The sequence below is a fragment of the Micromys minutus genome, assembly GCF_963924665.1.
Source record: "Micromys minutus genome assembly, chromosome: 14".
Classification (NCBI taxonomy): Eukaryota; Metazoa; Chordata; class Mammalia; order Rodentia; family Muridae; genus Micromys; species Micromys minutus.
The window spans coordinates 13,786,001-13,800,870 of NC_137983.1; the positions used below are offsets into that span (position 1 = coordinate 13,786,001).

General features: G+C 44.1%; 1 protein-coding gene across 4 annotated transcripts in view; it reads left to right on the top strand.

Moving 5' to 3' along the window:
• GALNT7 (polypeptide N-acetylgalactosaminyltransferase 7) overlaps nucleotides 1-14,870 on the top strand; it is a gene marked incomplete at its 5' end in the record, with an annotated part of 116,455 nt that overhangs the window by 56,942 nt on the left and 44,643 nt on the right. For all 4 annotated transcript variants that reach the window (XM_080929029.1, XM_080929028.1, XM_080929030.1 and 1 more), the window contains one exon: nucleotides 2,770-3,230. In XM_080929029.1, the coding sequence (XP_080785155.1) occupies nucleotides 2,770-3,230 (461 nt within the window). The remainder of the gene's footprint in view (nucleotides 1-2,769; nucleotides 3,231-14,870) is intronic.

Below are 14,870 nucleotides of genomic sequence, written 5' to 3' on the forward strand. Positions count from 1 at the left end.
TAGTTATTTACTTTAATTGTTTTAAGTTAGTATACAAATGTAATGAATTCCATACTGGGCACGCAGGGGCAAGCCTTTAAGTCCAGCACTCTGGAGGCAGAGGCAGGGTGGGCGAATCTCCATGAGTTTGGGGTGAGTTTAGCGCAGCCAGGGGCTCTGTTACACAGAGAAACCCTGCCTCAAACAAACAAGTAATAGCTTTCACTGTGGCATGTATGGGCGTGTAAGAGATTGTATTTTGTTTTGATCCGTTCCCCTCCCCCACAGCTCTGCCCTGTGCCCTTGGCATCCTCTGGCTGGTCTCTCCCCGCCCCCAAAGCTCCTTTCTTCTCTTGGCACTGCCGTCTCTTTTTCTACTTGCCTTCCTGTGACTCAAAAGTTAGATTGAAGCTTTTACACAGCTCCGGCCAGTCATAGGCTCGATCTGGAAGCCTTGTCTTCTGAAGGAAAGGCATCACGGGTTGACATGGTCAAGCTGTATTGGGCCTTATAGTTCATGTTTTAAGGACAATTGTGCAAAACTTTAAATTGACCCCGAATGACAGCTGGTGTATTTCGCTCCATTTTCTGATTTTTTTTTAAATACTTTTGCTATCTTTGGGCCATTTTGTAAATATACAAAGGTTCTTGCCCACTGAAATGAAAAGTAGGTGTAATAGAATTCAATAGTTTGGTGCCCCGTAAGCCAATATTCTTGATATTTATGCACTTACTTGTTCTGTTGGTTTATCCTTGAATCCATTGTAACTGGCTGTATGTTCTCATTAACTGTGTTACTATCATCTACCTTCCAAGTTCAAGTCTCTTGTTACATAGACTGTGAAGAGCCTACTTGCAAGAAAACCTAGCAAGGGCTGTTCCCTCTTCAGTTTGGACCCTTCCACCTTCACGGATCTTCCTGTCAGAAGTCCTCGGTGCCTTTGCTTCTGAGGTACAGTATGTCAACCTTTTGCCTAGGCCCTACCATTCTTTTTCACAAAGCGGTGTTTCTCAACATCAGCACCATCTCTGGGGACCTTGAAGCATACGAAAGTGCCCTGCTCTCTGCACTGGGATTTCATTGGTCTGGGCATGTGGCGTTTGAAAGCGCCCTAGTTGTAATATCTACGAATATGTAATGTGTAACAAGCCAACCTTGGCCTGAATGCTGACCCTTCTATTGCAGAGTTATTTTTATTTAGGATGCACTTGTCTTATGATCAGTGAATCCAGAGGGACTGTCCAGCCCTCCGTGAATTTTTTTGGTATGATGACTGTCTGGTTATTTACTTCTCTTATTTTAAGTTCGTACACAAAAGGAATGGGTTTCACTAGGGCATTTTTGTGCATCTGTATGCCAGTGTAAGAGAGAGATTGTGTTTTGTTTTCATTTGTTCGTATGTGTCTCCAGAGCAATCCATAATCAGTTGGTAGCTCTGATTGCCTCGACAGAAGGAAAAGCAGGAAATGCTGCTTTTCATTGTGTGCCTATTGGATCTGTAGCTTATTAGATACTGTAATATGACTCAAATAAACTGATCGTTTATAAAAAAATGATTTTGACTTCTCTAAAGTCAATCCTTAGCCATCTGATTGCCATCTGAAATAACTTACTACAAACACTTCTCTCTCTAATGAACTGTAAGTAGATAAACAGCCTGACTGTCACTGTTGGGCCTAGAGCTCTCATGTATTCCCTAAAATGAAGGTTTTGAACTTTAATTCTCAAGGTCATTCAATTAAAACTTTGTCTTAGGATCATGGTAGTTCTGTTGACCTGTTTGGGGATGGTGTGACTGAAGTGTGAAGTGACCCAGCGTATGAGCTGTCCTACTTTACAGCCCGAAGGCAGCCTTGTGTCCCCCTGCCCAGCTGGGCTGGCTCTGTACTTCCTGTGCCCTTCCTTTAAGCGAGTCATCCTCCAGCTTAGGTCATTATTACAACTAAGGCGCTTTCAAACACTACATGCCAGACCAATGAAATCCCAGTGCAGAGAGCAGGGCACTTTCGTATGTTTCAAGGTCCCCAGAGATGGTGCTGATGTTGAGAAACACCGCTTTGTGAAAAAGAATGGTAGGGCCTTGGCAAAAGGTTGACATACTGTACCTCTGAAGCAAAGGCACCGAGGACTTCTGACGGGAAGATCTGTGTGGGTAGAAGGGTCCAGACTAGAGAGGGAGCAGCCCTTCGCTGTGTTACCAGGAATTTGGCAGAGTCAAGTACAGACAGTAGTTTTAAAGGCCACACTGGCTTAGTTACACTTGTCTGAGTTTTGTTTGCTTTTATAGTTACTCAGCCAAACTCTCACTGAGTAGAAAACCCCGAATTGGGACCAAATGCATAACTCTACCTTGTTTCCCTGCCATTTGGGGCACGTAGCCAGCTGGCTGATGGGTGTTGTCCATCTGATACCACTGCTGCCATATGGCCGAATTGCTAACAAAAGGTTCAATTTGTCATATACCGGCTAGCTGAAAAACACGGCTGTAGCCTAAGACCAATTAAGTGTCTGTCTCCATCATTGGGAAGTCTTTTAGACAGAGTTAAGTTCATTAAAAGACAAGTAAAGATGTGTGTATTTGAAAAGCTTGTTTGGTCATGCTTCCTTTCCAATCGGAAAGATGGCTTCCAGGGCGTCGTCCTGATTTACTGCATCCTGCTTGCGGTTCACAGTTTAGAATGTTTTATTGTTCCCTCAGCCTTTTCTTGAACATGAGAACTTGTATCATGAACTCTGCTGTGGTTGCTGTGCCTTCATGTACTCATTGTATATCCCTCCCTTTTATATAGGAAGACAGAGATGTCAATAACCCCTTGCCTAACCGAGGAGGCAATGGACTAGCTCCTGGGGATGACAGATTCAGACCTGTGGTGCCATGGCCTCATGTTGAAGGAGTAGAAGTGGACTTAGAGTCTATTAGAAGAAAAAACAAGGCCAAAAATGAACAGGAGCACCGTGCTGGACGAGATTTCCAAAAAGACATAATGCAGAGGCAATACCTTACATTTAAGCCTCAGACATTCACCTACCGAGATCCTGTGCTACGCCCAGGGGTCCTCGGGAACTTTGAACCCAGAGAACCCGAGCCTCACGGAGTGGTTGGTGGCCCTGGAGAAAAAGCCAAGCCATTGGTTCTGGGACCAGAATACAAACAAGCAGTTCAAGCCAGCATTAAGGAGTTTGGATTTAACATGGTGGCAAGTGACATGATCTCACTGGACCGCAGCGTCAATGACTTACGCCAAGAAGAGTAAGCAAATCCTCTTCTTTCTAAACTCGGGGCAGCTACTGTTTTATAGATCTGTAGATTTAGGGAGGTTGTTAGGACTGGAGGGAATATCTGTGCCTTTGTTTCAGTGAAATAAAAGGACCTTTGTTCAGCAACTTGGTCAGAAGGAGGAGGCCTCCATTTTGGCATCATATTGTAGATATGATGCATTCATTCCTGGGGTCTGACATGTCGGTGCTGGGAAGCGTGTGGTCCCCCGACTGGCATCAGGCTGTGAATATTGTTTCCAGTCCACAAAACATAAGTGAGCTGGCACCAGAATGGAAACCAACTATGCCACTGAATAACTGTTTATCGACTGGCAGGCATTTAGTTGCTGAACTTCCTTACTGTGTTCTCATTCTGGAACAAGAAAGCTGCTCGTCTTGTGGAACGGTAGCAAATCTGATGCTGCTAAGGACATTGCATGTCCTTAACTAGATTTATGTCTCCCCTCCGATCTGAAACAGAAATCGAAACAGTGGAGCGTATGCAAAGGGGGTACTCGGAAAACTGTGGCTTCCACTTTTAAATTCTTTTCCCGTGCTATAATTTTTAAGTGACAGATTTTCAGCTCTTAGCTTTTGATAGACAGTGATTATTGAGTGACTTCAGTGCTTTCTCTTCCAGCTTATTCAATAATTGGCTCCACTGCTGTGGGATCTAAGTAGCTTTCATGCATGTGAACACAGACTGAATTGAGGATGTCTAGCAAAGTCTTAAAAGGGATTCCTGATGTGCCGTAACTGTAATCTTTATTTTAAAAGGTTGACACAGCAGGTGCACACACCACCAAATCCGCCCACAAACACACACGCACAGACGGGCATTCTTTATGACTGTGTGGTAAAAATCCCAGTACGGTGCATTCTTTAGAGTTTGACATTCATACCCTTGCTATTTAGACTGAGAAGTGATGAATGAAATATGAAAACTATGTGTCACCGTGATGGTGAGAGGCGGCCATTTTATACCGAGAAGGGTTAGCATCTCATGGGGCTATGAAGGAAAGATTTTAAACAGTTTGTTCCTACTGGAGACTTAGTCATAAGATTGCCAGATTTAACAACTCAAAATATAATATAGTCTACTTAAGTTTTAATTTCAGGTAAATAATTAGGAACTTTAGGATAAAGTGTTGTCAAACACTCATGGACATATCGTAAGATTTGTGTGTGTGTGTGTGTGTGTGTGTGTGTGTGTGTGTGTGTGTGTGTGTGTGCTTATTTGAAATCATTATTCAGCTGAGCATTCCCATCTGTTGTCTGGCCATGTTCCCAGTCAGGTACGAAGATGGCTGTTCCAGAGGTTGGACCTGCCCATAAATGTTCACTATCTGTGTGCCCCTGTACAGTGTACAGCATTCTGTGTGTTCCTACACCACAGTTGGAGGAAGGGGGGGCTATCATTTGTTGACTTTCTCCTGCCTGCCAGGACTTCCTAGTATTCTGGAATTGCTAGTATAGTTCTCACAACAGACCTGTGAGAGAGTTCTGTGCACATAAAGCCTGAAGCTCAGAATCATGACCTCCTGGTATTAACCCAACAAAGTGGCAAAGGTAAGACTCACTAGTAGGCATTTGTATGTGAAAGTATGAACTGTGTATTGTTAAAATATGCTGTTTATGGTCCAAGTATGGTTGGTTTCTAACATGAAAGCATGGTAAGAAAATCATATCAAGGACAGTCCATAGAAGAAAGGTCTCTGGTTCTCACTGTCAAAGACAAATCTGGTCCGTCTCTGAATTATTTTTTATATTGCCACCGCCACCATCTCTGTCCGTCAACCGTGTCTCTGCTGAAATCTTGCAAATGCTTCCTAACTGCTCTGTTTCTGTTACTGCCTTGTACTCACAGAGCGACCAGTGTAATACTCTCGAAATCCAATAAGGTTACTCTTTGCCTTTCACTCTATTCGAAATAAGCTCAAGGTTCTAACAGCAGCAGCCCTTGCTCTGTGAGCCTGCCCGGCAACCCTCCTCTTGCTCCCGTGTTTCTCACTCACGGCGCCTAGCTGTGTCCGCTGCCCCCTTAAGACTTTCCTCAAATTTGCCTTCTCCCTTTTGATGATGGTCAGACCCTTCCCATCTATTACATGCACTGGTTGGCCCTCGCTACTCTTAAGGTCTAGTTGGTAAAGCCAAGTTCTCCAAGTTCTGTTCTGTTCATTCTCAGAGGCCACTTTGCTTTTAGCTAGCACTCATCAAATCTCAAAGTTAGATGCTGGCTAATTTAGTTCATTATCTCTCTTTCTCACCTGTGATAAACAGGTTGAGAACTGTGTGTTTTATTCACTAGGTGCTTCTAGGTCAACAGTACCAAGCTGGTGAATAACTCTTGAGAGGATGGATGGATGGATGGATGGATGGATGGATGGATGGGTGGGTGGGGTGGGTGGTTGGGTGGGTGGATGGATGGATGGGTGGGTGGGTGGATGGATGGGTGGGTGGATGGATGGATGGATGGATGGATAGGTGGGTGGATGGATGGATGGATGGATGGATGGATGGATGGATGGATAGGTGGGTGGGTGGATGGATGGATGGATGGATGGATGGATGGATGGATGGATGGATGGATGGATGGATAGGTGGGTGGATGGATGGATGGATGGATGGATAGGTGGGTGGGTGGGTGGATGGATGGATGGATGGATGGATGGATGGATGGATGGATGGATGGATGGATGGATAGATGGATGGATAGGTGGGTGGGTGGGTGGATGGGTGGATGGATGAAATTTGCCAGCATTCTGCCTCCGGCTTCATTATCAGACATGAGATCTTTGATCTGCCATTTACCGCCTCTAACTTTAACAATAGGTTTGACAGTATTGGTCTGTCAGAGGTGGGATTAGAATTTAATGGCATAGTAAACCAAAGGTCTTTTTCCTACAGTCCTGTTGACTAAAACCTTGGGTACCATTGACTCATCTGACTGCTGGGGAGCTTGGCCTCATCCTCATCCTCACATTCGAATGTGCTCAGTGACTGATTAAGCTCAGTATTCCCCATCGCTCTTCGAGAGACATAATGTCACTACTACTAATCTAACCATCTTCCCTCTCTCTGCAGTCCCTTCCTACCCTACTCAAAGCCTTCCATGAGCAATGTTCTCCTAGTCTGTTTTCCTGCACCACTGCAACAGGACCTAGAAATAAGATGTGGCTTCTTTTCATGTTTCATTCCTATTAAGTATTGTCATCAGCCATCAAATAAAATGCACTGTATCTTTAGGTTTGCTCCTGAACCTTTCCCTGAATTGTTTTTAGTTCTCTAAAAAAATTATTTTTCTTCTTTGAAAACCCATTTTAAGAAACTTAACATAATTGTCATCAGAAGCACCTTAAGTTCAGATCCTGAAGACCAGTGTGAAGCCAAGCAGGTGTGGTAGCCAGCGTGGAGTCTGAGCGAGGGCAGAGACAGAGCAAGGCAGCCAGGTAGCCAGCTTAGACTTGGTAAACTCTGAGTTTATCGAGAGAGACGTTGCCTTACTGAAAAGCAGCTGCAGGAGACACTGACTGGAAACGTCTAGCTTGCACATATTCGTACGATCACAGACAAGTGAACACCACACACGTGCATAAAAAGAAAATGATAGGTTCTTTTCCTCTTTGAACACTTAAAATTCAGTGTAAAGTAACAAATAATTTAGTCGGCTTGTTTAAGAGCTTTCTCTAAAGTAAGATTTACAAGAGCACCTTCACATATGATCTAGTGCACCTCTTAGTGCTTTTCTGCATTTATTGACAGCATGTTAACAACAGGCACGTTGAACACACCACCCTCGTGCACACCCCTCGTGGAAAATCTGCTTCTTGAGCCCATCAGAGACTCTGGGCGTGGCTGGCACTCTTCAGCTTCGCCCTTACTGTGTGTTGCTCACAAAAGCCAGCCACCTGCAAGGCATAGCAACCTGCTCCGGTAGTTGGTCCAGCTGTGACATCTAACACTGTGGTTAACTTGCTCGTTCTTGTAGCTGTTCCAGTGTCGTGGCTGATGAATGTTCTGTACCCAAGCAGCCAGAGAGAGCTGCCCAGCTGCCAGCATGACTCATGGACATAATCACTTTGAACTGCATTCACTGGCTGAGTAACTTGCTGGGTGTTGATAGCTTATTAAGAGGCTAACAGTATTTTGAGTGTACTGGAGCCTCCATCTTTTTTGGAAGACTTGAGCCAAGAATGATCCTTCTTGTCTTCAGGTTTTTTTTGTAACAATAAAGGACTATTTATTGTTATTCAACAGGTCCTAACTGGTGTATAGCTGGTATATCCGGTTATCCTGCCAGGGGATGTAACAATGAGAAAATATTATCTCTGTCCCCAAGAGGCTCACCATCTACCCTAAGGGAGAAAGGAAAGAATGTTATAATATCTGCTTAAAAGGAGCTGTAGGAAATGTGTGAGCAAAGACAAGGTTCAGAACAGTAAGCCCTCACACAGGGAGGGCGTGGTCAGTAAAAGATCTAGGGAGAGGAACTGGGGAAGAAAGGGTAGACTGTTCCTAGGGAAAAGGTACTGGACGAGTGAGTGGGTAGGTTCGATTGAATCAGAAAGTATATGAAAAAGCAAGCCAAGACAAAGCGGATAGGGTGCTGTCAGTCTGTAATGCCGGTCACAGAGTTTGCCCTGAGCTTGGCAGTCGGAGGCAGAGAGAACTTTAGGACTGCTACACCATTTCCTAGGATGGTCATGGGGGGAGGGGCATAACTGACTAGGGGCTCTGTGGTAACAGAGTAGTAAGTGACTCCAGTAGAGGTTACGGAATCAGGGAAAGAGAGAGAGGGGGAGAGAAACTGAAAGAACAGAAGATTTACTAGGTCCTAGCAAGTGAAGGAAAGGAAGAAAGAATCAAAGATAAATTCATGGCTGTCAAGCCCCATAACATAAAGAAACTGTGCCAGGTAGAGTCTACCAATTGGATAGAACAAGTCTTTCTACCCAAAGCTTACTTGCCTAAGCTAGTGTCCTCCCTGGCTTTAGAGAACCCATGCAGGACCAGTCACCCAGAGGAGTGGAGAGTTCCATCTGTGGTTACGATAACTCATCTTCTATTGAAGTTTGAGATTTTCCTTCCATTCTGTGAGCCGCTGCTGCCAACACAGGAAAAGAAGTTCTGTCCTTTTTCTGTTCAAGACGGCAGACACAGAGTATAGAATTCAAGCTGGTTTTGTTTCAAATAAATGAATTAAATATTTTGACTGGAGCAAATCCCTCTTCCTCTAATATTTCACCTTGCCTCCCACTTGCACGCCCTTTGCATTTCAGTTTATAAAGCTGGCTTAGTTGTATTTGCAAAGTGTAATAATAGATGTAAAGTACTTTGAAACTCTTAAGAGTGAGCTACGGAAATGTTAGTAGGATTGTTAATTATGTCCTCAAACTTATCTGTGGAACATACAAGTGCTTTAAAAACACAAGTATACCCATTTGTACATTTAAATATACTTAAAATACTTAAAATTATATCCATACCTTATACAAAAAAACAACATTGTCTTACAGGATTTCAAAATAAATATTGATTTTTTTAAAATTTTATATTTAATTTTATATTTAATTCTAATTTTATATTTAAGGTGAATTGTGACAATGAGAGTTTTCTCATTCTCTCTCCACATAAGAGGTTCTCCTTGATTTCCATTGGGTTTTCTAGAGTAATTAATTTGTGAAATGGTTAGTATTTCTAAAATGTCAATTAATTAAAATGTTCTAGCTTTCTTTTTGACTTTTAGAGACAAACCTCACATAACTGGACCCCGAGTCCATCTTTGCTCTGGGTCTCAGAAGTACACTATCATTTCCAGCCTTGTAATGTTCTTTTTTATTTCAGTATCTCTTTAGTCTGACTCAGCAGTTTAGGTTGCAGTGAGCAAGAACTTTGGAGCCACTCATAGGAAGTTAAAACATATTTGGGGTAATATATGACACGTACACATACATGTGCATAGATGAGCGTGCACATAAATGTACATTTCAACACTTTGCCCCAGTTCCTACTATCAGAATATATATAGGTCTCTATGAGCATCCCAGTTACGCCAAGAACCGTCTTTAACCCACAACCCTCTTATCTAATAAACTCCAAAATATATCTGTTGCTGTTGTGGTAAATAATAAAGAAATGGCATGACCAGTTCCTGCGCCCACGATGCCCTGGCTCTCTGACCTAGGAGGTCTGCAAGCCGTTACATCGAGGCACCTTCCCACGGTGCACCCACTCAGAGTTCTCCTGGCGTGATGTTACCATGCCGGGCCCACACATCCCTATTCCGTGGCGGGCTTGGTGTGTCCCACCACAGCCACAGCACCTTTTCTTGAACTCAATTAAGTCACCACACGAAGGAAAACACCACACAGTAACCTCTGATCCACTTTATATAATTTTCCCATCTAGATAGCACAAAATCCTGTAGACACACATCCCTTACAAAATATTCATAACATTCTGAATCTATGCATAGAGAAGAATCTTAACATCTGCTGCCATGTTGTTCCCAGCTCCTCCTCCTCTTGCTCCTCCCTCTCTTTCTAAAACTTTATTCCCGCCCATCCTTCCCTCTCATCCAATGACAGGCCTCGTTTTATCTTGTACCTGCCTTCCTGCATAAAGACATCATTTACATATGTCTCATTTGCAAAGTGCAGTTTTGCAGCTGATCTAACATATAAGTCTAATACATAGCAAACTCATTTGAAAGTGGTTTCAGGTAAACTTTTGTGGCCATTTCTCTTCTTTGACTCCAAATGGTACTTTCTAACTAGAAATTTGTCACTCCTGGAAATTTCTAGTACATTTAGGGATTTTTCCAGATTTACTTGTAAAATAAGTTCTGCTCTGAATCTCTGCTTCTTCTTTCTCCAGTACACATGCACATAAAAAGAAATGTGCAGGGACATACATTCCCCCTGGGAATTTCCCCAGCTGTGATGGCTTCTGTTTAATATTCTGGTTAACAGCAGGAGGTGTGTTAAATCAAAAGGTGACATATCATATCACTCTTATTTCTTTACACGGAAGAGGTTCACGTTCACAGACTGAGGCTACAGAGACTGAAAACTGTGCTGATGTGTTGTTCTGAACTGCCATCTCAGCAGAACACCCATAATCTTAAATCCCCTTACCCTCTCTTGGCATGCCTTCCCTGACACACTCAGGGGGTAACCCTCCCCAAAGCGGGGGTGACTCATCTGCTGCCCCGTTTGGTTCACATTGACTGTCTTGTCAGAGTTGCAGGTGCATGGGAGTTAGCTCTGCTTCCTCATGGCTCATCCCCTCCCCCTGGTCACCTGTCTCACAAATCATCCCGTGTGTCAGAGGAGAATTAGAAACTCCCGTTGCTTACACTGGCTTTTCTCAACCTTCTGCTCCCAGCCAGGAATGTAAAATTTTACACACACACACACACACACACACACGTATATATGTATATATGTGTATATGTATGTATGGACTGGAAAGGTGGCTCAGCAGAAGACCACGCATTTTTGCAGTGAACTCTGGGCTAACAGGCATCTGTCACTCCAGTTCTAGAAGATCACACCCTCTTTTGGGTTCTGTGGGCACTACAGGAATGTGGTACACAGACATCCCTTCAGGCAAAACACATACAGTTCAACGTTTTTTTAGATCTTTGAAAAACTATGTGCGGTGGCATTCGAAGGTATCTTGAACCATCCCACTTTGGTGACAAAAATCTTAGGTAAAACGCTGAGTTCTCTGTTTGTTTGGTTGGTTTTGAGTTTTTTTTTTTTGTTTTGTTTTGTTTTGTTTTTCTTTTTTTTTTTTTTTTCTTGTCAGACTAAGTTTCCTGCTCTGGGGAGACAGTTGGAGGGTAAAGTGCTTAGGAACTTGTGCCTACACATAATTTGCACATCACATGCAACTTTGGAATGGAAACAAAGCCTGTTTCCTGCCTATCTGAAATACCCACAGGAATGCTTTTCGGACTTTCTCTTTCTAGAAGGTCTCAGACTGTAAGGCTGTTAGTCTCTGCAAAGTGATTAGCCTTCTGTGTACTAGAAGGTCAGTTCCTCAGGAAAGAGAGCCACTTGCAATAGATCCAGACACTCCAGCAGTTGCCACTGCAGCCCTGTGGAAGCTCGGGGTGAACAGCAGGGGACAGGTCCTCTGGGCTTAATATGGCTCTTCTGGGGACTCGGTGGCTCAGGCTGCAACATCCAGAACCATTGGATACAGCCTGCTATCAGTGCGCAGCTCTTTACTGTGCTTTGCCCTTGTGTGCTTGGTGAATAGGGAAGTGGCCTTGAGTCATTGTGGAGGACCTGGGCGTTCAGGGGTTTCCTCCCGAGCGTTAGTTACTGTTAGGTGGTTATCAGGGACAGGCCACTCTTAGTTTAAGAGGTGAACATATTTTATCTGTGAAAACCTTAAGGAAAAGGTCTTCCTCTTTGAACTGCCTTGTGGCTTCAAAACCAACTGGGTTTGGCATGATGCTAAGCTGTCTGGGGAAACTCCAAGGGCATCGGGCAGAACTGAAAGGGGGTTGACAGTGAGCAATTACCACCCTTGGATTGGGCTTTTGATTTCCCTGAAATGCCCTTTACTAGAACCTGATGCCTCCCAATGTCTGCAGAACGGAGAACACAGCCTGAGGGTCTCAAGGCTACAAAGGATGGAAGAGCAGACCCGTCTGGGGACCTTTAACTGGTCTTTGACTTCTCCTTTCCCTGGGGATTTGGTCCCACAGTGACAATACAGGTTTTACGAGCTCCCGTCCTGTCCCCCTGGTTCCTGAAGTCCTAAGTATGAAGTCATCTGATTTCTTCTCATCTTTTATTTTTCCCTTGTTTATGAAAAGCTTCCCAGGAATACGGGCAATACCGTTTGATCACAAGTACTTGGTTATAAAGAATAATCAGAGCCAAGCCACTGAGTGTGGGGCCACCGTGCGGTACGGGCACAACTCTAAGAAAGGAAGGCATTTTCCACATTGAAAACAGGTCACTTCTGTGAACATAGGGAACTGGCTCGCTGTCACATAAGAAAAGGGACGATCCGAACCTCTCACTCGGTGAGCAGGTGCTGTCCTGGGCCCACACACGCAAGAGACACTCAGGGCAGTAGAGAGAGGGCTCACTATTGCCAGGTAGGCCGTGAGGCCCTGTGGTGACATCCTTAGGCCATACACTAAGGAGTTTTCACATGTGTTTTTGCTGCTGTTGCTGCTGTGTGGCTGTTAGTGTTGATGGTGTTCAAGATTGGAGAGAGGACAGTTTGTCAAAGTAGTTAAATCAGGCTAGAGACACCTAGGATACTTTCTCTGTCTCCAGATTAAGTGTGAGGCTGACATCCCATGAGGGAAGGCTAGCTGTCGGATGGACATGGGGGCAGCTTCAGCACCTTCTGTCTTCAGTGGGGGTTGTGGAAGCTGCACAGTGTGTATCCCAAGTACGCTTTGAGAAAGTTAATTATCTTTGCTCACTGGGAGCTAAATACGTAAAAGATACATCAGCAGGACGGCTGCTTTGTCAAGCCTACAATATATAAAGTAAACATGCTAAAAGGTTTTTTAAAAAAATTCACCTGGAAGCCAAGCTAATTACACAAGTTACAGCCATCTGAATAATATACTCTAATTACATTCAGCAATACCTTTTAGTGTGTCCCGGGGAGACGGCCCACAGCTGTGTTCTCGTCACTGAATCCTGGGGGAGATCCCATCTTCAACATATAGCAAACATTCGGGAAGAAAAAACACCGTTTTTGTTTGTTTGTTTGCTGTTTTGTTTTCATTAACCCAGTAACTTATTTTAGAGTGAGCACTGTCATTTTAATCAAAGGGGGGGGGGGGAGATACCTGCACTTTGTGCAGAATCGAAAGTCCCAGTGAGCAAATCAAAAACTAGGATAAAGGGCTCTGGAGAAAGATTTGAGAGTCTAAACTCCGTTTCTCGAGGCCCTGGAGATGAGCACGCACCACGTAAAGAGACAGATTGAGTCCCAACTGCACTGAGAAGAGCAGCGTCGGCAAGCTCATCCTCCTGTGAGGCAAGAGCGCCCCCCAGAGCCTGCGCCTCTGAGCTGCAGGCCCGTGGCCACCTCCAAGGAAGAACTTTTCTGGGTTTGTTGCTGTTGCTTGGTTGGTTGGTTTCTTTGTTTCTGAAGGAAAAGGAGCCTGAGGGCTGGGATGGGGCTCAGGGAAGTCCTCAGGGAAATCGCTGACAGCTTTTGGTTGAAAGCTATAAGGCACAGTGATTAAGGGAAAAGCCAGTAGATTTTCAAAAACTACGTTGATTTTAAGCAGTTTCTCTATAAATTCATTGCTACAAATTAGAATAACACAAGACTGCCTTTCATTGCAAACTTCTGAACATCAGGAAGTTTAACTACCTACTACAGTTACTCCAGTCTATCCAGACTACCCCAAATTCTCTATATAACTTACCATTTTGAGATAGCTTCTGTCCTGCCTCGGCCTCTTTGGATTTTCTGTTATAAGGATACCGGAGCTTTGCAAAGAGGCAGATGACCTGACGCGATGGCACCCTGTCTCTACACCAGTGACATAGGACTCGTGGATAGAGAATAGCGCTTAGTGGCCAGCCTTGGTATTCTTGGGGCAGAAATGGTGTTAGGTGGCATCTTGAAACTATTTGCCATTGTCATAAGAATTAAAACTGAACTCACGACGGCGGCCAGGACTCAAGCTTTCAACATTTTATTGGCTGGGTACCTTCTCGAAATAGTTAATATTTCATGGTGATTGCTTTTGGAATTTAGGAACGTAACAAAAGTTACCCATCGTTCCTCGAATCTAGAGACAGGATAGGATAAATAACAATAAAATGTATTTATATGATGCAAACTTTATTAGACATTATTTCAAAGACTTAATTCTAAACTTTTAATTCATGGGTTCAGGGCCCTACATAGCTTATTCTATACAAGGCTGGAGAAATGGCTCTGTGGTTAAGAGCACTGACTGCTCTTCCTGAGGTCCCGAGTTCAATTCCCAGCAACCACATGGTGGCTCACAACCATCTGTAATGGGATCTGATGCCTCTTCTGGTGTGTCTGGAGACAGATACAGTGTACTTGTATATAATAAATAAATCTTTTTTTAAAAAAAGAAACAAAAGGCTTCCCCCTTTTTAGCAAGTTAGTGGTATAAAAGAGGACACGTTTGCCGTGTGTAGCACTGCTAGAGGCAGAATAGCTTGAGCATTTGAGTTCACTGTAGAGCCGGGTTTTCAGCAGGGAAAGCACAACTGGATGATACTGTGCTCCTTCCACTCCCTTCAGTTCCGGTTTCCAAGGGAAGACGTTTGTTGCACAGTTCCGAAGTAATGAAGTAGGAGGGCCTGGGTCATCTCAGAAAAGCGTAAGGTAAAGCTAGTCGTACGCCATGGTGAAGTCCCCCACCCTGAGGTGTCCATCATAGGGTAAGGTGTGGGTCACACCCGTTGTGGCATTGTGGATCAGGTCCCCCACCCCACCGCCATGCTTGTCTCTGAAGTGTCTCCTTATTTGTAAGAAGTGGTAAGCACAGTCTAAATGCATTCGTCGCAGGATTGTTCCTCTCCGTTAAGGTCTTTTTAGACGACTCTGGACTTCCATCCTTTTCGTCTTCCCATAACCCCTGCTCCTCAAAGTGTCT